General features: G+C 38.3%; 2 protein-coding genes across 5 annotated transcripts; one reads left to right on the top strand and one right to left on the bottom strand.

Annotated features, from left to right (window-relative positions):
- Window positions 1-176: 176 nt before the first annotated feature.
- dnajc7 (DnaJ (Hsp40) homolog, subfamily C, member 7) lies at window positions 177-18,714 on the bottom strand. 2 transcript variants are annotated; one of them, XM_077212438.1, is made up of 14 exons: window positions 18,538-18,714; window positions 12,941-13,029; window positions 12,495-12,619; window positions 11,473-11,586; window positions 11,311-11,385; window positions 7,887-8,005; window positions 6,278-6,431; window positions 6,035-6,199; window positions 5,751-5,842; window positions 5,601-5,674; window positions 5,371-5,517; window positions 5,051-5,200; window positions 4,752-4,823; window positions 177-1,729 (listed from the first exon to the last, which is right to left on the bottom strand). In XM_077212438.1, the coding sequence occupies exons 1-14, from the start codon at window positions 18,699-18,701 to the stop codon at window positions 1,692-1,694; spliced, it is 1,578 nt and encodes a 525-aa protein (XP_077068553.1). In that variant the 5' UTR covers window positions 18,702-18,714; the 3' UTR covers window positions 177-1,691. The 2 variants fall into 2 exon arrangements, with proteins under 2 accessions (XP_077068553.1, XP_077068554.1); XM_077212439.1 differs by having other exon boundaries at window positions 4,761-4,823.
- Window positions 18,715-20,144: 1,430 nt separating this feature from the next.
- nkiras2 (NFKB inhibitor interacting Ras-like 2) lies at window positions 20,145-23,199 on the top strand. 3 transcript variants are annotated; one of them, XM_077212440.1, is made up of 4 exons: window positions 20,145-20,244; window positions 20,799-20,923; window positions 21,007-21,248; window positions 22,093-23,199. In XM_077212440.1, the coding sequence occupies exons 2-4, from the start codon at window positions 20,830-20,832 to the stop codon at window positions 22,333-22,335; spliced, it is 579 nt and encodes a 192-aa protein (XP_077068555.1). In that variant the 5' UTR covers window positions 20,145-20,244; window positions 20,799-20,829; the 3' UTR covers window positions 22,336-23,199. The 3 variants fall into 3 exon arrangements, with proteins under 3 accessions (XP_077068555.1, XP_077068557.1, XP_077068556.1); XM_077212442.1 differs by having other exon boundaries at window positions 20,238-20,711; XM_077212441.1 differs by lacking the exon at window positions 20,145-20,244 and adding an exon at window positions 20,297-20,377.
- The last annotated feature ends 3,829 nt before the right edge of the window (window positions 23,200-27,028 follow it).

The raw sequence follows: 27,028 nt of genomic DNA, 5'->3' as shown, positions 1-27,028 counted from the left end.
TTTATAAAACGTAAAATATCTAAAATAATATTTCGTCGAACAAACGTTTCTTTAAAAAAATATATATATATATAAAGCCTATATATAGATATAAATAAAACGAGCCTGTGAACATGTCTGGTGACAAAATCTGAGAAAAAGAAAAATCAATGTATTAGAGACAGAGAAGTTAAGTATTTGGTGAAGGGGAAAACAGAAAGAGGCTTACTTTATTTACACAGCTTTTTTTTAAAAACGGTCCATAGTCAAGACTGTTCCAGCGGAGTGAGCAGTCAGTGTGGAGATTGACTTTGAATACACTGAAGATCTTGCAAGATAAACGATATGAACGCATATAGACAAATGCTTAAATCTTACACAGTCAGGTCAAACAAACAAGAGAACGCTGGAACACAACAAATTTTCAGAAATTCATTGTCAAGGAACATTTACTTAAATGGGAAAGATCCCCAAACATGGCTCACTGATCATGCCTGCAGTTTACATGGATCAATATTACATACACTGTGGAGTCAATAGTATCAAGTCCACAAATAATCAGATCATTTAAATTTCTGACATCACTCCCTCCGAGGCTCTTTAATTGAGAAGTAGCCAAGCATAGTCTCTCCCTGGGTTTAACCTATAAGAGTGCAGATCCTAGTGTATTTAAAGATCATCCATCCGTCCGAAGCTCACATCCAGCAAATTTACAATAAATATACATATCAAAAAAGTGTGTATTTCAGTTAAAAAAAATTAAACAGTCATAAACTATCAACACAAAGAAACACTTTACATTCCAGTAAAATGTACAATGCAGCAAGGGGTTGAATGGCAACATTGACAGATGAGCCTTACAGAGAGTGGCGTGGCCAACAGGTGCTCCAATGAACTCACTCTCCCTGAACCTCTGTATGCAGTAGTCCAACAATCCAAATGCGTGCCGGAATCGTCGGACGAGAACTAGCGTTATTCTTACAATGAGATTTGGCATGAGGCACTGCATTCACATAAATTTGCCGATGTCTTTAAAATGGTTTGCAATGTTGCATAAATATAAACTGTGAATTCTGTCTTTGTACACATTTAAACAATCTATACGTCACTAGCAGTAATGAAATTCCTGTGCTAACCCGTGTTTTTTTCTGACATGCTTTGGATTTGGACGATGTGAATCAGTAAAATGCTTGGGAGAGGGGCTGTCAAAGGGGCTGACGGGGAAATGAGATTAGAGATTTACCTACTCCTATGCAGTGTCAGGGAGAAACTGCAGATTTGCATTTTCATTGATTTGCATCGATTTGTAGTTTCAGCTTTTGAGAACTAAAAAAAAATAATTTCAAAACTGATTTTCAAATTAATAAATGTGAATATGGCAATGCAGCCGGGTACATTCAATACAGTGGATTTATAAAAAAACAACAACCCCCCCCCCTTTAAAACTAGAGCTGTATTACAAGGGCCAAAAAGGGCACTGATCAGAGAGAGAAGTGTGCAATGCATCATGATTTTCCTGGTACAGAATGGTCATGCCCCAGCCGTTGTTGTCTTCGTGCGCAAGCAGTAAAACAAGTCAATGGCACAGACGCAGGTCCAACTGTGGGGCCTGAAGGCCCGTTACACCAGAAGGCAGGGATGGAGGGGAGCAGTCCGGTTCAGGGGAATTCAGGGGTTGTGGAACTACTGCATACATGCTGGATTCTGCCAAGTTAACCAAACTGGAAGAAGAAATTTCCTGGTCCAGATGCTGCAAGACAAAAATAAATAAATTAAGTCAATAAAAAGAAAAGAATCATAAGTGAAGTAAACATTATGAATTCAGATGCTGAGAGTACTTTTTTTTTTTTACTGTGGTCTTAATTTAAAGGTTGTATCACTGATTTCTGGCCCAAAAATAAATGTCTAATCTTTCCTAACGATCCGCTAGCTGCCCGCCCCATAAGCATGCCGTCCAAAAACCGCGTCTCTGTAAGCAGCGTAGGCTCTGAGATCTGCACACAAAAACAAATGGGTACAACCACCACTCAAAACCAAAATAAACAGTGTTCCAACCAATCACTGACAGGGGCGGGTTTTGCTCCGATTTCGCGTCCAGCCGTGCACGAGCACAAAACCTCAACACCCGCCCCTGTCAGTGATTGGTTGGAACACTGTTTATTTTGGTTTTGAGTGGTGGATGTACCCATTTGTTTTTGTGTGCAGATCTCAGAGCCTAGGCTGCCTAAAGAGACGCGATTTTTGGACGGCATGCTTATGGGGCGGGCAGCTAGCGGATCGTTAGGAAAGATTAGACATTTATTTTTGGGCCTGAAATCACTGATACAACCTTTAAGACATGTACAAATAAAAATTCAGGGTCAGTAAGATAAAAAAAAATAAAAATACTATTTTGAAATGATGCATTAAATTAATTAAAGGCACACTGTGGAGGAATTCCGTTTGTCAAACAGTGCCCCCTAGAGTCACTGTGGAGTACTTGTATTTAACGTTACTGTCGTAAATACCACTCACCAGAGATGTCTCTGCACTCACGGCCTGATCCCCTCCCCCTGTATACCAGTACCTGTACCTGTTCAGTAGGATGGAAGCTGTAACCAGTGGAAATAAGGCGTGGCCCCTTTAAGAGCTGCGGTGTGTATTGTATGCGCGCCTCGAACACCCCATGTATGCGGGTTATTTCTGTTTGATTCTCATTCTTATCCTATTTTTGTTTATCAAGTAACGCTGTGGACGGTAGAACGTGTGACGGACAGTTACACAAGTTCGATTTGGGAATAAAGTGCAAGTTGTGAGATGCCAATTGCCTCGTGAGTCTGGCTGGCCTCTGTAATAACTTCATCTGTGAGCTATCCCTATTTTTCCTCCTGACACAACGCGTTACAAAGCGTCGGACATCGAACAGGCACAGATAGCCTCCGAAGATGTCTACTAGTCCATCAACAAGAACGCCAGGTCAGCATCGCTTTTGCATCCATTGCTGATTTTTAGCTCTCGCCGACGAGTGAAAGCCTGGCCGAGTGAGACTCTTGTCCGGTTCCTCACGCGGTCAGTTTCTCGTTTTCATTTCCTTGACTCGTCCGACCGCGTTTTCTTTGTCGACTCTGCCAAGATTCAATTCTGAAATGCGTGCTTTGTTGATGTATGTGACGTCCTGCCGTAAAGCAAGTCGTGATTCTCGCGAGATTTGTCGGGGGCGTTCCTCTCAAACTTACATAGCTGGTTTTTGCAGCGGCGTCCCCCCCCCCAAGCTTTGCTACCAGGATGATTCGCCCTACTATGAGTTTGTTTACCACCGAAAATTACTTTGAAGCTGTTATATAAAGGTACAATTCCTCCACAGTGTGCCTTTAAGTGACAGTAACATTTATAATAGGGACACACATCTGTCTCTGGCCAATACTGCGCTTTTGTAATCCACGCATGTTTGTCCAGACAAAGAAACATGGACAACTGGGCAAACGGACAGCATATTTATTTGAAGTTATCAGAGAAGAATATTTAGGAATAAATGCATTTAATAGAATAACACTAATTAAATATTCATGCCTATATAGCTGCTGTGCAGTAGCTCATAAGTGCAACGTGGAGTGGATTAAGAGCGCAGCATCCCTTTTCACAGGAAAATGTGATTACTGTGCCACTGCACTGGACTAGGGGTTAACGACTTCAGATTTTTTTTTTAAGTCAACATTTATGTGATTAATGACGTCCTCAGGGACTAGTCGGCAACTTCAATGAACAAATATGCCTGAATCTCGTGCTGAGATTCAAACGCAGGTTTCCTTGTGCACAACAATGGCATATGATACAACGCCCAGTTCAGTTCTTTTGTCTTTGGGTCGTTATATTTCCTCACAGAATTCAACTCGTAATCTAAATAAGATTTAGAACATTTATATGAATGCATTAGAGAGAGAGCGATTGTGTGTGATTTGGACCTGGCAGCATCTCTCTACAATTAGTGAAGCTATGGGTTTTAGTTACTAAGAAATATATGCTAGAACTTTTCAGTTTCCAAGCCATTTTATTGATAAATTACAGAACAGTGTTAAAAACATTTCTGAACGTTTGTGTGTGTGCAATATGCACCTGATGTGCGAGCTACTGCCTTGTATGTGTGTGTGTGCGCGTTACAATGCAGTACAAAAACACCGTTTAAAACGTTGCATTCTCCTGATAAATTGAGCATACAGATGGTAGCCTATATCAAACATATCTTGTGGAGCGCTCTCAGAGCATTTATATGTCATTTTAACTGTTGGAAACGGAGCATAAGTGGACATCATAGATTTCTTGTCCTGTTGCGCCCTCTATAGGCCATAGTCAGCGACTAGTCGACGTCAAGCTTAAGGCGTCATGGCAGTGCATTAAAGTCAACTAGTCTGTGCAACCCCTACACTGGACAGGGCTTGAAAATATGGTCGATAATAAGAAATGTTTCTTGAGCACCAAATCAACATGATTTCTAAAGGATCATGTAACACTGACAACTGAAGTAATGATAGCTTTGCCATCACAGGGATAAGTTACATTTTAAAATATATTAAAAACAGAAAACAATAATATCGGGAAATATTTCTACAGTGTAAAAAAACATTTTTGATTAAATAAATGCTTTCATGTGAGCATAAGAGATGTCTTTTAAACGCATTTTAAAATCGTACTGACCCCAAACTTTTGAAACTTGTATTTCATTGGTTTATTGTTCAGTCTGAGCACCTGAATAATGGATGATTATGAAGAGAAGTAAAAAAAAAGCACCGCCTTACATGAATTACCTTCGAAACTAAACCCCCCAGGGCCGCCAAAGAACGCTTTGAAGATGTTATTGGCATCAAAGTCTGAAAGAGAGAGAGAGGAAAACAAAACAAAAAAGACGACAGGTAAAATCATTAGTCATCACATGCCAACATGATTCCAGTTTTTTTAAAGCTTCAGTTACATGTATAACAACCACAGTACTAAGTAATAAAGCAGGAAACATTTAAAATTAGTGAAACTCTTTTTTTAAAATTTGTGTTGATAGAAATGGAAAAAAACAGAGCCTGAACGTATGATGGAGACAGACCCATGTTCATGTCATCATCCTCCAGGTCGTGGCCGCTGTCATAGCGGGACTTCTTCTTGGGGTCAGAGAGCACCGTGAAGGCCTCGCCCACCTCCTTAAACTTTTTCTCTTCCTCTTTCTGCACCTCAGTACTCGCTCCACTGTGTCGATCTTTGAAAAATACAACAGAGAGACTGCGTCAGAGAATCAGAAAGAAAAGCAAACAACTTGAGGACTTTTGCATGCTGCCTATAGAACAGATTTATGGGTAATGTCATGGGAATTTGCAGATAGAGACTGTATATGGAGAAAACGTTTTGATTCTTTAATTAAATATGTACCCGGGTGGTGCATCAGCGCTCTTTTGCGGTAGGCCTTCTTGATTTCGTCTTCAGTGGCGTTTTTATCCACCCCCAGAACCTTGTAATAATCTTTTCTTTTGCTTTTCTTCAGCTCTAATTGAGCGTTCTTCAACAAGTTCTTGTGTTCTGAAACACACCACAGAGAAAATGAGATTTGACATTAAGGGACATGAAAAACATTTTGAAGTCCAATCAAGATGGACACACACCTTTAGTCTTCTCTGTTTGATAAACCTTCTCATAATCTCTGACAGCCTCTTCATACTGCTCTGTATCCATATAACTATAACACAAAATGCACAGATTAACATATCCGATAAATAACCGTTTAAAGTGTATAGAAAGAACAACAAACGTACCACTGGGCTCTTCTCAAATAAGCCTTAATATAGGTCTCATCCAGCTTAATAGCCTTTGTGCAGTCCTCAATGGCCTGCTCCAGTTTGTTTAACTGAAGACACCAAGAAGAGAAAAAAATAAATAAATGCGGTAGTACCAAACAATGACAAAAATGAGACTGACACACTTGACCCAGTTTCAGAATAGGAAAAAAATCGTGCTTGGCCTTGTGGGGCACTCCAACATTGATAATGCATTCAAACAAAATCTAAACTCCAAAACAAGGAGTAAATCAAATGCTGACCTTGGATCCAACAGTGGCTCGGTTGCAGTATAGCTTGGCGTTCGTTTTGATGTTGTTCGGGTCGATGGTCAGGGCCTCAGAGTATAGGTCATATGCTTCCTCATAGCTGCCATCTTTAAACGCTTTGTTGCCTTCCTCTTTCTTTGCCTTTAGGGCTTTAGCATTCTATAACAGAGAAAGACAGACATTAATTTAAATACTTGGATGCAATCACTTAAAACTCCTAAGTAATGCTGCACTTACTCTGCAGGCCAGACGGGCCTTCTCATGGTCTGGTGCCATGCGCAGTGCTTGAACGAAAAACTGCACAGCTTTATCAATGCAGTCTTCATAGTACAGACATAATCCTCGCACGTAGAGGGCGTCACCGTTCGTGGAATCCATCCGCAATATGTCGCTGAAGGTACAAAACATCAGTTGGCAACTAATATTTTTCTATATAAATATAATATAAAACTTGCTATGTATTTTTCAATGGACGATGAAAACAATGTGGGGGGCAACAGCTGATAACAACAGCTATAATATATAGAAACTGCAGTCTGAAGAATTCAGACTTCTGCTTAGCTGTTCAAGCAGTTTGCCCAGTGTTTTAGCATAGTAAAAAAACATTATAGACCGTACACTTCTTTTGAACTCTTCTTTCAGAATTGAGTTTCTTGAGCAGTAAATTAGCAAAGCACTTGAAATAGAAATCTTTTGTAAAGTTAGTTAGTTAGAGTTAGTTAACCCAAAAAAGAAAATTATCCCATAATTTACTCACCCTTAAGCCATCCTAGGTATATATGACTTTTCCCCTTTCAGCCAAACACAATTGGAGCTATATTAAAAAATATAAATCACTAGCTTCCGTACGTCAAGTTCCGGCGGAAGAGTGAACTGGCGACGAATAACGTATTGATGAATGAGGAAGCACAGAGGAAAGGGCAAAACAAAACACTGGTCACAAATTAGAAGTCTAAAACGAGAATTTTTAAAGAGAAATGTCAGAGGATTTCAATATAAGAGGAGGAGCTTGAGTTTGTTGCCCAGCCCCATTTGTTTGAACCCCGAGAGGCGTCAATTCTCAACTAAGATTACGCTACTCCTACATCCTACAATCGTTACCGGAAGCTAGTGATTAGTTTATAAAGTTATAAATATGGATATTTTTCTTACAAAAATGCATCGCTTTGCTTCAGAAGGCCTTTATTAACCCCATGGATTAAATTTATGATGGATGTATGCGCTTTTTTGTGCTTCAAAACCCAAGATACCATTCACATTATAAAGCTTGGGAGAGCCAGGTTATTTTTTTAATACAACTCTGATTGTGTTTGGCTGAAAGAAGAAAGTCATATACACCTAGGATAGCTTGAGGGTGAGTTTTTGGGTGAACTAGCCCTTTAATAATGTCTTCACTGTCAGTTTATCAATTTAATACAAGTACTCATTTCTAAAAAAACATTAAGTACAATTTATATATCATACATGGCATTAAAAAGAAAAAAAATCTGTCTGTAAATTCAGATATCCAGAGCAGGTATACTCAGCAAAATGTCCATGTCAGAATCAAAGCCTGTTTTACAGAAACAACTAAATATTTTAAAGTGCCAAAATCTTTCACAGCACTGTTAGAAAATCTAATAAACAAAAATAACTCTCCTTGTGAGCTCTTTTAAAAAAAACACACACAAAAATCATACTTAATGGGCTTTTAAGAGAAATTTGATGCATGTACTTTGCTATCATTGAACCAGGTTATGTAAATATTACAGCTAATGTTCTCTAGATATCAGCATTAGCATTTGAACAACCCAATAAATTGTTGTCCACTACTAAACAATTTCTATAATACTGTAGTGCTATTTACCTGGCAACAGATTGTGCCTCTGGGTAGCGGCCCAGGAGAGCCAGACACTCTGCTTTTAGCACCTTGAACCGATGACATGCAGATGCAGACTCTAATGCCCGATCCATACAGAACACCACCTACAGAGACACAGACACATATTTTAGGGATGAACCGATATGAAACTTTTGGCTGATACCAATAATTATTTATATTTGAAACCTGATAACTGATATATTGGCCAATAAATCTGAATCTATATAATTTTTAGGAGCTTAATTACAAAAACAAAAAGGTCTCACCATTAAAAGACATGTCCCAAGCACTTCAACATTGGTTCAAACTAGGCTACTGTTTTAGGTTTAATTTGTGTAAATTTTTTAAATACATTTTACACTCCTATGGCCAACATTCTTAATAAAAAGAAAAATCTTTTGCCTTACAAATAAATAAAATAATGCCTTAATGCAAACAAGTCGTTGGACAACATTACTTGCGAATAAATAATCAAAATGCATGTGCCATGGATAAATAAAAATGGATTTGCCTCCGCATTGACAATAATGAAATGATTTTAACTAAACCATATTGTTAAAGAAAATGATACAAGTAAAATTAAACTACAAGTTATTATTCATAATGCATCATTGGTTAAAAGAGAAACACCTAAACTGTATATGACTGCTTCAAATAACAACATTGCTGTTTGAGCGGTGTACGCTAATTAATGGACCACTTTGTTATCGGATAAATTAACTTGACGAAATGCTTCCTACATGATTAATTAGATATTTATACAAAATAAACATAATATTACTAATGTCTGCACAAAATGACACGAATGCACGAAAGAACTTGAACTAAGTTACATGCTAGTCAGAATGTGTAACTCCTGTTGTGGACGCTCTTCCCATTACAACACGCTGAAACACGGCATCTAAACCCCAAAAATTTCACGTTTTTTGTTTTTTTTTACAATAGTGTCATTATAATGTTATGTATTAACGTAGTGCATTGCTATTTGAGCGCGTACGCTGAAGGTGAAGATGATCACTGCCGCACTTTACTAAAGAGTTAATTCTTACAATTGCAAAAATCAAAAGGTTGCAAATGCACAACTTAGTCATGGCGTAACGTTCTGGATGCACTCTACTCTTATCACAGACAGAGGCATACAAAAACTTTACAACAAGGGCAAAAATAAACGATTATTTTTTCCAATTAATCAGATGAAAAATCTGAATTATTATACATATATAAATTAATCCATTATTTTAAACAATATTATTTCACATCTTGCTCAATGCTCTCTTCCAAACAATGTGCAATATAAAATGAAAAATGCCGATGGCCAACATGTTCCAATGAAAACAAATAGTGAATATCCATGTAAGCCATGCTGTACATTTAGGCCTGTTGCGGTTTAGGCCTGGTTCACACGGGACGATTTTAAAATTGTCGGCCGATTTTCCAAACCTGAGAGACCCCACACACGGCGATAAATTCACGGGTCTAACAGTTTTGGTCGTACAGCCTGTGGTGCGCAGCGGCAGCCACACGGCAAAATCAACATCACACACGAACCGATTTGACTTCCGAGCATTCGGAAAATCTTGCAAAATCCCTCGAGATCAAACGTGACTTCAGAGTAAACAATTATGGCGGATGAAGAGGATGCAGTGGCGATAGTTTGTAGTTTGTTTTTAACCGAAAAAAAAAAAAAACGTAAAGAAAAGGAAATGGTCAAAGAAGTGGAGACAACGCGAGCATGGACGGCTGTTTTGCTTTTGTTTCCCGGTGCTTCCTCTGCACCTCTTTCTGATTGGCTACACGCCACAGTCCACAGGCTGCGTGCTCGTTTGTCCCCGGGGGTCACCACCTTTTTTTACAGTCTTTGGGCACCACACACGAGGAGAAATCGGGCCAAAATATCCAACATGTTGGATATCCCCGATTTGAGATCGGAGCAGTCCCGACGTCCTTCCGAGCAGACGAGAGCAGTCTTAACACACCACACACGGCAGGAATATCTGATCAGATTATTTTACGATAATCGGAGCATCCTTAAGATTGTCAGAAGGGGTGAATCGGGGCTAAAATCGGCCTAATTATCCTGCCGTGTGAACCAGGCTTAAGCTCCACTTTTCAAGGCTCAGCTGACCAGCAATGCGTTGCATGGGTAACGCTGAAGCTGATTCTTCACTTAATAGAGACCAATGGCATTGATTCAATGCGTGACTCGCTGATTTTTTCCCCCTGCGGCTTCCTCACGCTGTGGAATGCTGACGCCATGGTAAATACCCTTAAACGTTAAAAGGATGATACGACAAATATCTAGCTTTCCCTGGACACGGCAACCTTTTCACGAATATATATGACTTGACCTCAAAGACAGACGCAGGTAATCGCATGCGCTCAGTCAAGCTCTCTCATTCACTGTCTGTTTAGGCTTAAGTGCAAATCCATGACGCCTCTGTACAAATCACCATGATAATTAGTCTTGTTGTCGTTATTAACTTATTTACCATTCAAACTTATTTACCATTCAAAACACATGCACAAAGTTCAAAACAAGAAGGGTATAGCCTTATGAAAAAAAGAAAACGCGAATATCAAGTTTTGCAGCGGTTACATGTATTCCTCTGCGGTTGGCCCATTAGTAGTTCGGTACAACAATATTGCAGCTATCACGACAGCCCTAAAAAAGGGTTAAAATACAAACATTACATTCTACACCTGAAAACAACTGATTGCTAATCATTTTAAAGCAGAAATTAAAGTGACTAAATTAAAAATGATAATAAACCAAAATCACAAATATTAACATGTACGGGCGGGATACGAAGGACACGCATTCACTCGTCTGAACTTAGTAATTATATTACATTAATGGGCTATTCCAAAAATCCCTACTGAGTTCCATCTGTTTGATGGGACTTTCTAACATTTACAGATAAGGACCATAAAAATTTAAGTTATTTACATTTTCTGCTATTTTCTATGTTTTGTCCTTGGAAATGGGTTATTCGCTACTGTAAAGCGACAGGACTGGCTGACGGTTCCTGAGAACAGCGTGTTAATCAAATAGCTGTTGCAGCCCTATTCACAACATTCTTTAACAGTAGTGTTGTCATTATAATTGTATGTAGCCTGTATGACAGACTGACGTTGCACTTTCCTTTTCGAAAAACTGCATTTTCCTTTTCGAAGTGATTTCAATCATATTTCAAGCAATTCAAAACCTTCATGACGCATCTGCTCTCAGTCTCATCTGAAGGAAATAATCCATAATTTATCGGGCAAATATTCTTAGCGGGTCGATATATATACACATATATTTAAAAAAAAACATACCGCCGATACAGTTATGGTGGCCGATATATCGTGCATCCCTAATGTATTTATCTGTGAATAAGACCAGCAGCAGCTAGAAGAGCAATCTCACCATCCTGAAGTCTCGTTTTTCAAAGCTGATCTCCGCCATGCGCTCATACTCCAGGATGGACTCTGCGTTCTTCAGCTGCAAGAGACACAGGAGGTCAGAGGCCTTTAGAATGTCACTTGCCAAATCATAGATGTCTGCGAGTGGTATTTATGGTCACTCTACCTCCTGCTGGGCCTGGCTGTTGTCTAGTTCCAGCTCTAGAACCCTCTGTAAGCAGCGGCTGGCGGCCATAGCATTGCCAAGCAGCAGGTGGCACTTGCCCTCACGCATGTGGCCCTGAGGAACAGAACCATAATGATGAGTGATATAAAATGTAAATGTAGTCAGCAGGTCATACATTCCAAACATTATCAATTTGTTTAATGAATAAATTTTATTCAGCCAACACCCAAGTTGTACAAACATTAAAAATGCACATAAAGCAGATTTTATATTTACTTTTTAATTAAAGATTTATTTTTGATCTGTTGAAATATAATAATTTAAACGCTGTAATAAAAACGGTAAAAAAAAGGTCTCTTCTGCTCACCAAGGCTGGAATTATTTGAATGACTTCTGAAGGATCATGTGACCCTGAAAACTGAAATATTAAGATTTTCAGCTGCCATTATATCACTGTATTTTTTATTTTTGATCAAATAAATTCAGCCTTGGTGAAAATATGAGACTTTCAAAAATATTTTAAAATCTTACAGACCCCAAACATTTGAACTGTAGTGTATGTTTAAATTAAATCTAATTAAATGTCCGTTTCAGTGAATGATTTCGGCCTACCAAAACCATTTCAGCCAATACTGAAAAATTGCTGTTTTATCTAAAATGTTTGGTTTCTGAATTTAAGTGCATGACTGATATTTACTTGAAGTACTCCGGGATTTTAAAATAATATTTAAACAATTTAACAACAAATTTACAGCTCTTTGATGTCAGTCAACTGTCACATGACATGCAGGTAAACAAATATTTTGGCAAGCATTTTATTTTTGCTTTTATTTAAAAATGTAATGTTTTACATTTTTATGATTTCATTAATTATTAGCGTTTCATCAACTCACGTACCCACTGCAGTTCCCTCACAAACCCCAGTTTAGGGAAACCCTGAGCTAGACCATGGCTCCAACTGGAACTTTTTGAGATCCTAAATGCTCAGAACGTCAAAAGGGCTCCAACCCCTGACGTCTCACCTTCATGAATGAGTCATCTAGTCGCACGGCCTGCTGGGAGTCCTCCAGTGCCTCTCTGTAGCGACTCAGCATCATCAATGTGGCTGCACGGTTGCCGTAGTAACTGGCATTTTTCGGGCACAGGTCTGTTAAAAGGACACAAAGAGAAGATGTAGACAGTCACTTCAGCAAACTTTAAGAAAAAAAGTGGTATAGGTTTTGGTGATCTTTTTCTTTTCTCAACCAGAGGTTGCATGACAAAATCTTTTATAGCCTTCAAGGAAAACGTGTGGTAAATCATGTGCCTATTAGTGAACATTGAGTCTAATCTGAGGGCAGCATATGAATCAGAAGCGTGTAGGAACAAACAAAAAAATGCCTACAGAAAGCTAGGCAGACAGATAGCGAGGGCAGGATGAGAACGGCATAAACTAGATATAGCCTAGCACACTTTTAATGGTTCTTACCGATGGCCTTGGTGTAGAAGTTGAACGCTTCAGAGTAGTCCTTCTTGATATAGTAAACATTTCCCTGCTCTTTGAAGCCTTCAGCTTCCCTACAGATTCAACACAAACAAAAATGATAATATCACACCGGAACATTCAAATCTGTGCAGACGCAGACCCAGAGCAAGCAGTTATCATGTATAGGTTTTAAACTGCCTCTCCAGTAGTCATTTCAAACACAGTATCTTTATTTCCGTTACAAATATAACAATGGTACTTGGATAAAAATTATAGTTCAGATATAAACACTGATGTCTATTGGTAGCCATCAAAATAGAGCAAATCACCTTTTGAAAGTAACTTGGCGCTTCAAACAATTATACCAAATATCGTTACACCAGTAAGTGGAGACAAGTCACTTAATGTACTTGTCATTGAATCATTCATACAAGAGATTCATTCAAAAATGCTTATCCAGTATATGAAACAGTATTTATGAGTCGTTGAATCATTCAAACCAATTTGTTTTTAATAATTCAGATTAATTAGACATTTTAAAATAGACTGCAGATATTAACAATTTGCCAAAACCTCTAGTGAAGTAAATTACGATATTTTGTTTAGTTGTCTCTTCAGAATCTGTTTGAAAAAAATTAATTAAAAAAAATTTGTGATTCTCAATTTATCCAGAATCTATGAATCCATCTTTGTGCTGCGGGACGTGCACATGGCACAGGTCCTCACAAAAAACAGAGGATGTAGATCAGAAAACGCTGCTGGCACATGCATATCACGTCACAAATCTAAGATCTCTGAAGAATGGGCTTCATTGTTAGGACGCAAAGATTAGAATACCTTCCTACAAAGGACTAACAAATACTGTAACATTAACAGGGTATGTGTCAGTCATTGTGTCTATATAGTGAATACATCATGTTCTGAACGAAAGCCATCTGGTGGAAGTGTACAAAGTCAGATTAGCCTACCAACCAATGGTGTCTGTTTTAAGTCAATCAAAATGACACCACACAGAGTGGTTTCTGGGAGCAATGCAGGGCAGCAGCATACGTTAAAAGAAGACTGAAGAACAAGTGTCACATTACCAGCTTTTACTACAGTATAACATATGAGTGGGGCACAAGGAAACAGTTCTACATATTCTATGACAACAATATGAAAATGATTTTCGACACCATTTCTTAACGGAAAAGTTAGTTATTTTCATATTGAAACTTAAATCTATTGGATCATTTTTATGTGGTTTTTAGCTATAAAACAATGACCATGTTAGTAAAGTTAACAACAAAATAAAACACTCATAAACATGAATCATTCTTGCGAGTCAGTTCTTTTCTATGACCTGGTTGATCCAGCTGATACGTTTCACAGAAGGATCATGAAATTAAACATTACAAGGTAATGTATAAACAAATTATTCAAATGAAACATGCATGGACGGATCATTCACAATAAGATCTATAACATGCTGAAAATTGATTGGGTGAATTTTCTTTTGATTCTTGAGACTTTAGGAGCCTTTCTTGAATCCTAGAAGGATTATTTTTGTTGTATACAAGTAAACATTGACAATGAAGTCATTCAATTTAAGAGCTTTCTTGTCAATCTGGAGTGATTTCTCTATATTATCTTCAATCTGGTCACACTGCCCAAGACCCCAATGACATCATGTTTGACTCATTTACAAACCACTGATTAGGACCCATTGTCACAATGGCTTAAGTCAACATGCCATCTTCCTCAAAACTTGTTTACATATGACAGCTGATTATTGTTACGTCCTATGGACGTATTTGTAAAATATGAGTCTTTTATTGAGCGTGCAATGTGTTGTGTACTTGCTACTTTCTCTCTCCCTTCTGATAATTGGTTTCCATGCTGATATTCATGAGTTGAGTGAATGTTGCAGAGATCTCAAGCCCTATAATAGATTGGAGAAACAATGCTAGAGTACTGACGGCTTCACTCTTTTCCCTTAAACCAGAATTGTGACCTTAGTGAATGGTCTTTGATGTAAATGTATACACCTGAAGGCGGTCTTTGTCTCTCAATTATGCGAATTAATTGCATAACCGCTAGCTGTGAGAGCGTGCAAATTTTTGTTTTAACTCTTAATTTGTGTAAACACTTTTTAAATGTTGAAGCCATAGGGAGAGTGTGCCATTTTCTTTGAACTTTGCTTATATTTATGTTAGACAGGGAGCGAGGTAAGACTTTATTTGTTTTCTTTTGTATAGGTTATGTAATGCTACCCTTGTCAGTTAGAATGTTTTGTTTGTTGTGTTAACCTGGCCCTCTCCTGATTATTTGCTTACTTTTTGTTTCTTTATGTTGCCATTATCTTTTAATGATCAAATAAATTTAAGAATTATTCGCTTAATCTGGTGTTTTGTTACTTTTCTGGATCAGGGAAATGAAGTGGGTGTCAGTCTTTTTCGTTATATTTATTATAATTTACAATAATTGTTACATCCTCTCCTTCCCCTAGACAAATGGGGAGGTTTGTAACAATATTCTGGAACATTCTCAGGGGAGGTCAACAGTCAAGTCTACTTAAAAGGGAAACTTGGAAATTGTCATCATTTACTTTCCCTCATGTTGTTCCAAACCTGTATGAGTTTCTTTCTTCTGTTGAACATAAAGGAAGATATTTCGAAGAATGTTGGTAACCAGAGAGTTACCTTGGACTTCCATGGTATTTTTTCCTACAATGGGAGTCAATGGCTACTGTCAAATGTTTGATTACCAACATTCTTCAAAATATCTTCTTTTTTGTTCAACAGAAGAAAGAAACGCATACAGGTTTGGTACTACTTGAAGGCGAGTATGTGATAATCTTAACTTTTGGGTGAACTATCCCTTTAATTGCACACCAATGTTCAACCTCACACTCTTCTCTGACAGACAGCAGCTGTAGTGATGTGCGCGGTCATGCAAATATAGTGCTTTATTCAGACCTACAGCATGATGACGTCACGTTCACACCCTCCAGTTAATCTGCAAACCAAAACTAATCTGGCGCTTTCTCAGAGAGAATGGTGTAATGTGAATCATTTGTAAAGCAGGTACATGATCTGACAACAATTTAGATCATTGCACAATTAATAAGTCTTGAAAGTAGTAGGTTTTTCCTATACGTGCCTGTTCACTTTTTCAGTGGCCTAGGTTCCGGAAGTATTTTTCCCACAAGGATTTTTACTTAAAGGTATTTGTTAAAGAGTTAAGCCATGAACAAAACCACCAGGAGAATTGCAATACAAACTTTGAGGGAAAGAGCTGCAATCCCATGAAACATTGTGAATCACATACTCCAATTAAATACAATGAAGGATACAAAATAGGCATATAAATGCTTAAAAACCAGTTAATCTATAAAGTGATTTATAGATAAAGTGAATAGGATTTTTACTTCCAGAACCCAACTGGTACAATTTTTACGTTCATGAAGCCCAAATGGCAAATATTTAGAGTATTTGTAACCGTAAATAATTCTACATAAAATAATATAATAAATGATATCAATTTTCATGTCAAGTATTATATAAAGTTAATCAAGAACATCAACAGGTTTGTACTACAACATTACAGTTTTGTGTGACTCGGTAATACTCTGTTCGCATGAGGAAAGTTATGAGCAAACACGAGGTTGACTTTCTCGCGCGCGTACAGTTGGGTAAACCGATCCCTGATAGTTAGGGTACAAGTTCACGTCATGCGTGCGTCCGTCCCACTGATCTATATAGAATGACTCATACCCCTTTTCCACCAACAAGAACCGGGTGCTGGTTCAGAGCCAGAGCCAAAGCTGGTTCAGAGTGGGTTCGACTGACGAGCTTAATAAGAACCGATTTGCCTTTCCACCGGCTAGAGAGCCACAACAGAGCCAGATCTTACGTCACTGTATACGTCTCATGTTGCCCAGCAACGCTAGTGCGGTAGCGCCAAACAGTACGCCAGGCTTGTTCGAGATGCATCGGCTTCTCGCAGATCGATCTCCGCATGACATCAAAGCACTGCGATAGCGATCTAAAAGCACAAGGAGTCGTATGTTCTCCAAACACTCCCGCAGCTCCGATCGGTCCGCGCCGCTCCGATGCATCTCGAACAAGCCATCAACAATAACGGACGTTGCAATACTATGGATGCTCATGGGTTTACAAAATACATCGGAGTCCAACGCGTTTGTGCAGCTCGCCGTAACTTACATAGACGGATATTTATAATCGAGCTGCTATTAGCTCGACTAGCTGCTATTTAAAAATGGCGGTCACAAGTTTCTATTCGTCTTGTTGGTCACGGTAACCCCGCCCCCAGCCCCTGACGCAAGTGGTTCTTACTTGGCTCTGTTCTAGACCAGCAATGATTTGGTGCTACTTAAGAACCACTTTTCCTGGTTCGGAGCTGGTGCTTTGCGTGTGGAAAACCAAAGAACCGAATTGAAACTAGGCTCTGGCTCCGAACCAGCACCAGCTCTGCCTTGGTGGAAAAGGGGTATCAGTGGTCCGTCCATAGACACTTCAGACAAACCGAAAGTTCCAGAAGTGAACGACTCGTTCGTTCTAATAAACTAGTGCTCATACAAACTAGTGATCATACACAATGCTTCGGTGTTCAATTTAGTGTCTAGACTAGAATGCCACCTAAATTGGCAATGGATAAATAATATCGAAACGCCAAAAACATTTAAAGGGACACTACACCCCAAATTAACACAAATTATTCATCAAAGCAGACGTCAGGCAGAATGTTAAGGAGTGTCAGCCACTTTCAGTGTCACCATTCTATTTTTTTTTTATTTTTAATTAAAGAAAACGGTGACTGAGGATGTCATTCTCCAGAACGTGTTCTAAATAAGTAGCCTACTCCGAGTGCGTAAAAGTCAGAATGCTTAAATTTTAGGATTAACTGTACTGTGAAGAGATACATTTTAAAAATCTGCGAGTTTCTAACTTGGACAAAATGTTCACAAAAGCGTCAGAAGTAACGTTAGTGGCATGGCCTCCAAAGTTACGATATGAGACCCGATATCATATGAAGTATCCTACATAACGTCATTTCCTCTGTAGACTCACTCTATCTATATGCATGTGCATTTTTGTATTGTACTCACTTAACTTACTCAGGATATCATTCAACAACTATAAATGTTTCTAATATACAATAGAACAATGTCATCGATTAATAATTGTATGATCCGGCTGTCATGTGTACGGGTTTTAAGAGCGTCCGCATTGTGGTCTTAAGAGCATGATGATGTCACGCTGCCTTCAACCTAATTCTAACCCTAAAACTGTGTCACGGCGAACAGCACAGCTGTCGTAATAACACAATGCATGGCACCCTTGGTCGTCGCTTTAAAAGGTCAAAACTCGTGTAAGATGTATAAGAATAACAGCAGGTTAATAGCAAGGCACCCCAACACTAAAAGCAGCTGCCTGGCACACTAGGCCATGGACACCCCTTGATTTTCAAGTTATGCGGCAATCACGATCTCAGGGTCCTTATACATCTGTATTCCCGATCGGAGCTTCTCTAAAATCCAGCTGTCACACGGACGGATCGGCCGGATTCTTATTAAAATGATCGATCTTTTCGGGTACCTCTCTAACTCCTCGTCGCTGGTCAAGTCCATCTCTGGATCCGCGGACGAGTCGAAGTCAACAGTCGCCATTTTGCTGTAGAGAGGCGGAGAATGAGACGAGGCATGTGTGCCTTTCATACTGCCTTCAGCTCCGCCTTCCGCAGCCGTGCGCAATATGCCCATAGTAGGTCACCGGATACGATATCCTGCCAAAAGATAGTGTGGAGAAATATCTTTCAAACATCAACATAAAAGTGCACTACGGTTTAGGCTAACTCAAAGCATCTTGTCTAGTTAGGTAAACGGTGCAACATAGTATTTATTTCAAAAACGGGTAGGCTACTCGGACACTTACACAGTTTTCAAACTATAGAGGCTGCATAGCCTATATCTCTCTCTCGAAATGTGTAATAACTAAAATGTTATGTATTTATTTAAAATACCTACTATTGGGGGATTTTACAGAGGATTAATTTCTCCGACTGCATGATCAGTTGGCTCAGTTATTGTAGGTGACAGTGCGTTATTACACCAGTAGGTGGCGACAAATGACCGCATTATTGATTTACAAGTAGCCTACAGCCAGGAGGAGGTATAGCCTACATCAAGATAAACATAAATAATAATAAAATAACCTCAAAAGATAGAAATAAACACAAGACAGGTTAAATAAAAAAATTCTGGAGGGTGGGCAGGAGAGCACTAGTAATCCTTTCATCAGTCCGTTATTCTCCTGATGTCTGATTTAGCTGCTGAACCAAACCAGACAGTTATGGAAGTGCACAGACAACGACAGCTGAATAAAAATGGGTAAGCAGCTCCTGTGTCAGAGAGCGTATTCGTTGTGTAGATCCAATCAATGCTTCTTCACAACATGCACTCAATATATTTGCTATGACTTTGTATAAGCTGTCATAATTTATTATACAGGCCAGATATTGAATTTGATTTATTTTTAACTAAGAAAAATGTGACAGGTTCCTGAAAACAATATAAGGAATGTTTTGATGATATGGATTTAATCTAACCTATATTCCATGTTTTCCATTTATTTATTTATTTTATATTTTGACTAATTTATTTACAGTGTTTTTAAAGTAATATACATACATATATATATATATATATATATATATATATATATATATATATATATATTTATAATTATTTATTTGATTTTACAATAGGCCTATTCATTTTTTATTTATTTTTTGTCTGTGTTTTCTCTTGTTTGTTTTGTATCGATGCTCTTTATTCTCCTGAAAGTGTTTGTAGCCTACAATATATAGTACATATTTTTCATTTCTTTTGTTTTTGACCTATACCTATAGAATTTTGCCTTTTGAGTTATTATATATGCAAAAATATAGCTGTGAGATTCATGTCTCAAATATTACTTTCGTTCTGTTGAAACCTATTTTTTAGTCTGGTTAATTGAGACATTGAAAAGTTTTACATGCATTTTGCTTAATGCATGGCCAAGCTCGACACAGAGGAAGAAATGTGAAGTAGCATGGCACAATTTTAACCCATTCACCTTATTACCTTTTTGGTTATTAGATAATTTATTGTTATCGGTTATTGAAAATATGAAATATGTGGTTATAGCTATTTTTCGGCATGTATTGCTGTCCTCCCGACAGAAGAGGGCGCACTGGAGCTCAACCGAACTGGTGTCAAATCTCGTAGAGGACCGAAGTCTGCACATAAACAGGAAGAGAGTACGGTGAGTTCAGCCTTTCTTTAAACGTTTACTTTGGTTATTTTCATTGATCATTTGATTATCTATTGAAGATATAATTTAGTATTGAATTTACGGTAATCTGATGCACTCTGACGATGTAAAGGCACAGCAGCAGGTGTAGCCTATGCAGGTCATCGGGATTTTGCCAAGAGTAAAAGACGTGTTCCTGGATAAACATATTTTGTTGATCCTGGAGCAACAGGCCTGTCTGAATTTTTTTTCCTAACCTAACCCAACACATAAGTTATATCTAAAATCAGAGGAACATGAACACTGGTGTAAATTGTAAAATCATCTAACCCTGGCCCTGTAAGCCTAAATTTGAAATAAACTGTAAACGTGTCTCTCAAATCTGATTGGTTGTTTGGAATTGTTCCAGGATCAACAAAGATGTTGATCCACAGGAACGTGTTGTACTTGGTAAAAGCACATTCACCATGCAAACCACGGTAGCATTATGGCACATCAAGTTCAGTATTTTCCCAATTCTCTTGTTTTAACAGAGTTCTACCATTTACTCTACTTTATTTCTATAGTTGAATGAAGACATAGCAGTTGTAAGTGATCATGGGCAAGAGCTGCAAGGTGGTGGTGTGTGGCCAGGGATCAGTGGGAAAAACTGCAGTTCTGGAGCAGTTACTGTACGCCAACCATCATGCAGGTGAGTGTTTTGACAGCTAACGTTACCTACCTGACTGGAGTTTCTCAAAATCATGACAGATTCACATAGTACCCGCTTGACAGGTTCCGAGACCATGGAGACACTGGAGGACATTTACATCGGGTCAGTGGAAACGGACCGCGGCTCCCGGGAGCAGGTGCGGTTCTACGACACGCGCGGGCTGCGTGACGGTCAGGAGTTCCCGCGGCACTACTTTACTTTCGCGGATGGATTCGTGCTCGTCTACAGCATAGACAGCAAAGAATCGTTTAAACGCGTAGAGGCACTGAAGAAAGAGATCGACCGCTGCCGTGATAAAAAAGAGGTTAGTGTGCTTGCCTTGTTGTACCGTACATACGCTATCCTTCAAAAGTTTGGGGTCGGTATGAATTTTCTTTTTAAATATTATAGATTTTTTTCAGGCAAGGGCGCATTCAATTGATCAAAAGTGACAGTGAGGACATTTATAGTGTTAGAAAAGATTTTTATTTCAAATAAATGCTGATCTTCTGAATTTTGTAGTCAGAGAACTCTGTAAAAATGTACCACAGTTTCCACAAAAATATTAACTGTTTTAAAGAAGAAATGTTTCTTGAGCATCAAATTATCACATTAGACTGATTTCTGAAGGATCATGTGACACTGAAGACTGGAGTAATGATGCACTAATTAAACGTCACTGTCTGGCCCTTCAAAACCATTTCATCCATAACCAAAATGTCGTGTTTTTTTTAAAGTGTAATAATATTTCACAATATTACTGTTTTTACTGTGTTTTTGATCAATACATGTAGCAGTTAACTTTTAAATTGTATTTCATGGCTGCAAAAAGCTTCCAGGGCTCAAATAATGAGAAGCTAAAAAGCTAATCGAAGCTAAAAAGCTTTTACTAACATTACAAGTGGACATTATGAAAAAAAACTGGGGCCGGTGGCATAAACATAGCCATTACGTTAAGACAGTGTCTTAAGCTCTAGTATGACCCACTAGCAGTTAGTCAGGGGCAGTCTGTATTAGTCTTTCAGAATTAAATTAGGCCAATCTACGTTTTTATGTAGCTGATATAAAAAAACTATGAAGAGTCTAAAAGAAACAAATTTGATGTCTAACTTGTAAGACTAGTCTTAGAGGTTTATGCAACTGGCCCCTGTTGTCTTTCCGTCTCCTAGGTGACTATTGTTGTTGTGGGTAATAAGTTGGACCTGCAGGATCAGAGGAGAGTGGACAGCGAGGCGGCTCAACAGTGGGCACGGCAGGAGAAGGTCAGGCTGTGGGAGGTCTCTGTAACCGACAGACGAACGCTCATTGAGCCGTTTGTCCATCTGGCCAGTAAAATGACTCAACCTCAGAGCAAATCCACCTTCCCACTCAGCCGCAACAAGAACAAGGGTAGTGGATCCCTGGACAGCTAGAGATCAAGAAGATGGCAATAAAGCTGGCAGAATAATGAAAAGATGTGTTATAAGGGGGAGATGTGAGGCACATCTCTAAAGAACAACATCAACAGACACTCAATTTTATATCTTTGGAACATTTTAACTTTGAGTGCCATTATAAGCTGTACATGTTCAGCACACTGTATGAAGTTACTGCTTTAATGAAGTTTTATATTGATAAAAAAACATAGAGTTCATATGTTGCTGTGCGATATTTATGTCATGCTTATCTTAAAACGATTGACTGACAAAACAAAATACTTTTACACTGAAAAATATATACCTCTACATTGCAAAAAGTTGTTACATCCTATGTGAAAGCAGCTAGGACAATTGGTCTTGTTCAATAAGATTTTAATGATGTTTGAGCTATGATGACTGCTTTTTTTGTGACATCAACTTCACAGAAGAATGTCTTAATTTAGGTAATGTAGACTGGATGGATATTTTACTTATTTTGTGAGACAACATTCCTATTTCTTAAATTGTTTACTGATATATTCCATAAGAATGTCTCTCAAAGTCAGTCTCCACAAGTGAAATTTTATCCATGTGTTTGTTTTATTGTGTATTAGTGAGAGAATTAAAGTATCACCACTGTGCCATTGTATTTTTTGCCCTAATGACACTGAATTTTGTGAGGAAACAGTCATATTGAAAAATGTTTGCTTTCAGTTGAAACTATTCTGGGTGTTTTTACATGGAAAAAAACCTTAGCTGAGATTGCTTTGAAATACATTTTGACATGTTTGTTTAAAAGCATCATAAAGCATTTTTGTCTGAAAACAAATACTGTATATGCAGCTTTTCAAACATTTCAATAAAGATGCTTGCCTGGAATTGTTTCCTGCTCATTAATCCTTTCTAGCCTAAATTAGAGTTCAATGTACACAATGTTCAAAAATTTAGATAAAGTCCTGTAAAGCACAGATCCGTACATAGTTCAAAGCCTGTCTCTTAACAGCACAGCAGCCATTAAGCCCGAAATAACGGCAGTCTCTCTCAATCTTTAGGGGGAGTAAACGGGAGAATTGGTTTTATTTGCCCTTTATCTATCTTTTTAAGGAGTAGGTATTTCATTTCGTTCATGGCTAGATCTGCAGTGACTTTATAATAGAGGGCTCTTCTCCACTTCTGCCAGGGAGAGAGAGAGAGAGAGAGAGAGAGTATGTGTGTGTGTGTGTGAGAGAGATGAATGAACAATGTCTGAATTTAATGCTTACTTTAAGCTACCCTTCATTTAATGAGGCTTGTATCAGTGTGCATCAATAGCTTTTACAGTTCACAGATCAAAGATTTCGCATTATGCAAATTAAGCAATTTCAAACTTCACACAACATATAACGTTTAAAAAATTTCACTCTCTCAAAAGGTCTGTGAACTTCAAAAGTTGCATGCTTTACAATCATTTACTTCTAGAATGTGGAATAAGATTTTTGCCAAATGTTTTGAACGTAACTTTTCGAAACACTAATAAAAATATACATTTAAATGGATAAAACTATTCGAAACTGGACAAAATATATTGCAGGGAAAATGTTTGACTTCATTTTTAAATACACTGCATTTTTGATAACTGTTTTCTTTTCGTCCTTTCACTAATCTGAATTTAAAAAATGTGCTGTCAGAGTTTTCGTTTAAGATCTCGGAGTTCTCGCTCGCCTTTCTGGCACGAATCCCTATGGAATTAGATTTGTGCCAAAAAGCAAACCTAACTCGATAAATGTACTGACATCCTTTAAACCGAGCAAAAAGTACTTGTGAGATGTGAAGGAGGAGGGTGGTCAGTAACCTATAGCTGCAATATATTTATTTTTTTAAATCGTTTTTTAAAATTACATGAATACTATTTAATAGTAAGTGAAACTTTTGTTTGTATATTATTGATTATAACAACACGTTGTAAACACGTTAAAAATTGTTCATATCTGAATCTCGGAGTCCATGCCAATTTGTAACCAGTAACAATCTAAATATACAAGTAAATTGTGAAATAATTACTATTAGTAGCTTCAAAGTAGCAAATGTAAAATGTTTTATGAATGTGGAGGTTTAAATGACGTACCATAGTTTGTAAAACTTACATACATAGAATTATTAGGGTGCACCTTTCAGTCCAAGCTTCAATCTTCTTGCTGTTCTCATCATAATCACAAGGGGGCGCATTTATTGTTAAATTTGAGGTGAACGATTGAAATGAGAAAATGTGCTTTTGTGCAGTGGCGCCGCCGCTTCATGGGGGCGCGAAAAAGAGATGGTAAAAAAAATCCTAATTTATATAAAAGTTATATAAGTTAAATATAACAAAAGTTATATACATTTTAGAGGACTAACAGGCTAGAGTAGGCGCCGGCGCCCTCATAAGAATCATTCAAAGAAAGGGTAATATCTTGAGCGGGCGCCGTGAGCACTGAGTGAGCAGCACAGGAGTGAGTTGTCCTTGAAACTCGAAAAAGATGGATAAAGCAAAAAAGCTGTCGGGGGCTAAAAATAGAAAAAGAAAGAGGGAAAAGATGGCATGTCAAGGGATGCGACAGCAGCTAAATAAGTGGATGGTGAAAGGCAACAGGTAGGATTTAAAGTGTGACGTCTGTGCTTGGAGGAGACTTGCAAATATTCATGATAACAGACTAGCGTTTGCTAACACTGGGAATGTAGCAGCAAAGCCGTCTAAGGAAAGCCTGGCCACTCCCTATTAAGCCCTATTGTGCCGAATTTTGGTTGTAGTTCCACCAGAGTTCCACTGAGGGCCGATCGTCCGAGTGCAAAATGAATGGGAGTCTATGGGGCTAGATGGCTAAATTTGTCTCTTTCACCCAATTGCCCTTGAGAAATTTCAGATTTGAATGTAGATTTTGCAAGTTCAACATGGGTTATAGGTCCAAAGTTGAATGAACAAGTACGTATGTCCTTTCGATTTCTTACAGGTTGAGTTGTGGTTGCCCATAACACGCTAGCATTCTGCTAATGGCCTTTGATTGGTCAGTGAAGGATTACGTCCAGAGTACCGCTTGATGGCATTGTGGCATCCGAAGTATTTTCGGCGTGGTCTTTTAAAACAACAAAACAAAAACTCTTCTAGCACGTGTATTTACCTGTGTCAGCGGTGTTGTCCATGCCTCGAGAGAAAAGAAAGTGCAGATCGCGAAAGCACCAAAGTGACTGAAGGATTGCCATAAATCAGTTCTCTGGTCGTAAGATGTGTATGACGTCATTGTCATTTTAAAAGACTTTTTAAAGCAAATAAGTGACTCTAAAAAGTCTAACACCCAGTAATCTGTAATTTCTTTGCACCTCCTTTCGAAAACAACATTCAAATTACTAGAAAAAAATTATATCCTGAGAAAAGTGGATTTTTAGGGATATAGCTCCATAGACCTCCATTCATTCTGCACGCGTCCTGTGAGCGCCCTCATATGGAGCCAGAGTGGAACTGCGACCAGTTCAGAACCCGGAAGTTTACTGCCAGTGAAACTTCTCCCCATATAAGACATTCTCTGGTAGCAGCCATAATATTTAGCTAGCTAGCTTAGAATATGCAAAACCGAGGTTGCTGAGCTGAAAACTGAAAAATATAGGGTAGCATGTACAATAAATGACGAGAATCTGGAAAACAACTAATACAATATCTCTGGTTTACCATTACATGGAATTAGGCATAGATTTTTTGGAGCTTTTTTATATACCTGAATTCAAACTCGGATGTCACCTTGTTCTTTATTGAAGTTAACCTTTGGCTATGGTAACGTTAGCTGATTCACTGCCCTGAACTTGAGAACGGGAGTACAGACTGAAGACCCGACCGTCCTGCGGGTCATTCAATAGTGCCAAATTATAAGCAATCATTTCCTGTATAAAAATTAACCGAAGCAACCTAATTTTATTTTGTTACCTAAATTTATTTACAGTAGGTGGATGAATATTTGTATATGTATTTGTTAATTTAGTATTTTGTCTTTTAGCTAATTTATTATTATTGTCTTGTGCCTATTGTTAAATAAAATGTTTTTGAGAATTTAATTTTCTTGTGCCTTAGTTGTTCACATAGTTTGGGTAAGATTAGGCTGGGTTATGGCTCAGTTTCGGGGTTTCTGGTTAAAGGGTGGTGTCGATACGGTTAACTTATGGCTGAGAATTGGTACCAATAATAAAACCTGTTTTGGCCCAGTTCAGGGCCAGTTAAAGTTGACTAACTGGCTGAGATTCGGGCCACTTCAGGGCCATCATTCTTTGCGGTACTTGGGCCGAGGGAAAAGTGATTGTCTGGCCCGGAGCTGGGCCAGAAAGAATTTGCTATGTGGGTTGGAGGCTTGCAAATATTCATGTTAACAGACTGGCAAGTGTTTGCTAACTTAATGCAAAATAACATTGCTGATATCTACATTTAGATTTTGGTTAAACCCTGTGGTACCAATCCCATGCATGACATCTCAAATTTATTACAGTAAAATAACAACTGGTAAATATAAGGTAGCATGCACAATAAATGACTAGAAGCTGGAAAACATTACTTATGCCATAAGGCTGGTTTATCATGGAAACAAATAGATTTTGTTTTACCATTAGCTGTTCATGTTAGCATTGCTGTCAGACATTAGTTACATCTGCTGGGTGACATGGAAGCTGTAATTAGGGTCACATCTCTCTCTCTCTCTTTAAAGATCTGCGC

This window comes from Siphateles boraxobius, unplaced genomic scaffold (assembly GCF_051911475.1).
Source record: "Siphateles boraxobius isolate OS27281-9 unplaced genomic scaffold, OSU_SipBor_1 66, whole genome shotgun sequence".
Taxonomy (NCBI): domain Eukaryota; kingdom Metazoa; phylum Chordata; class Actinopteri; order Cypriniformes; family Leuciscidae; genus Siphateles; species Siphateles boraxobius.
Note: the sequence above shows the minus strand (reverse complement) of the source record. Positions and strands in the feature narration are given on the sequence as shown.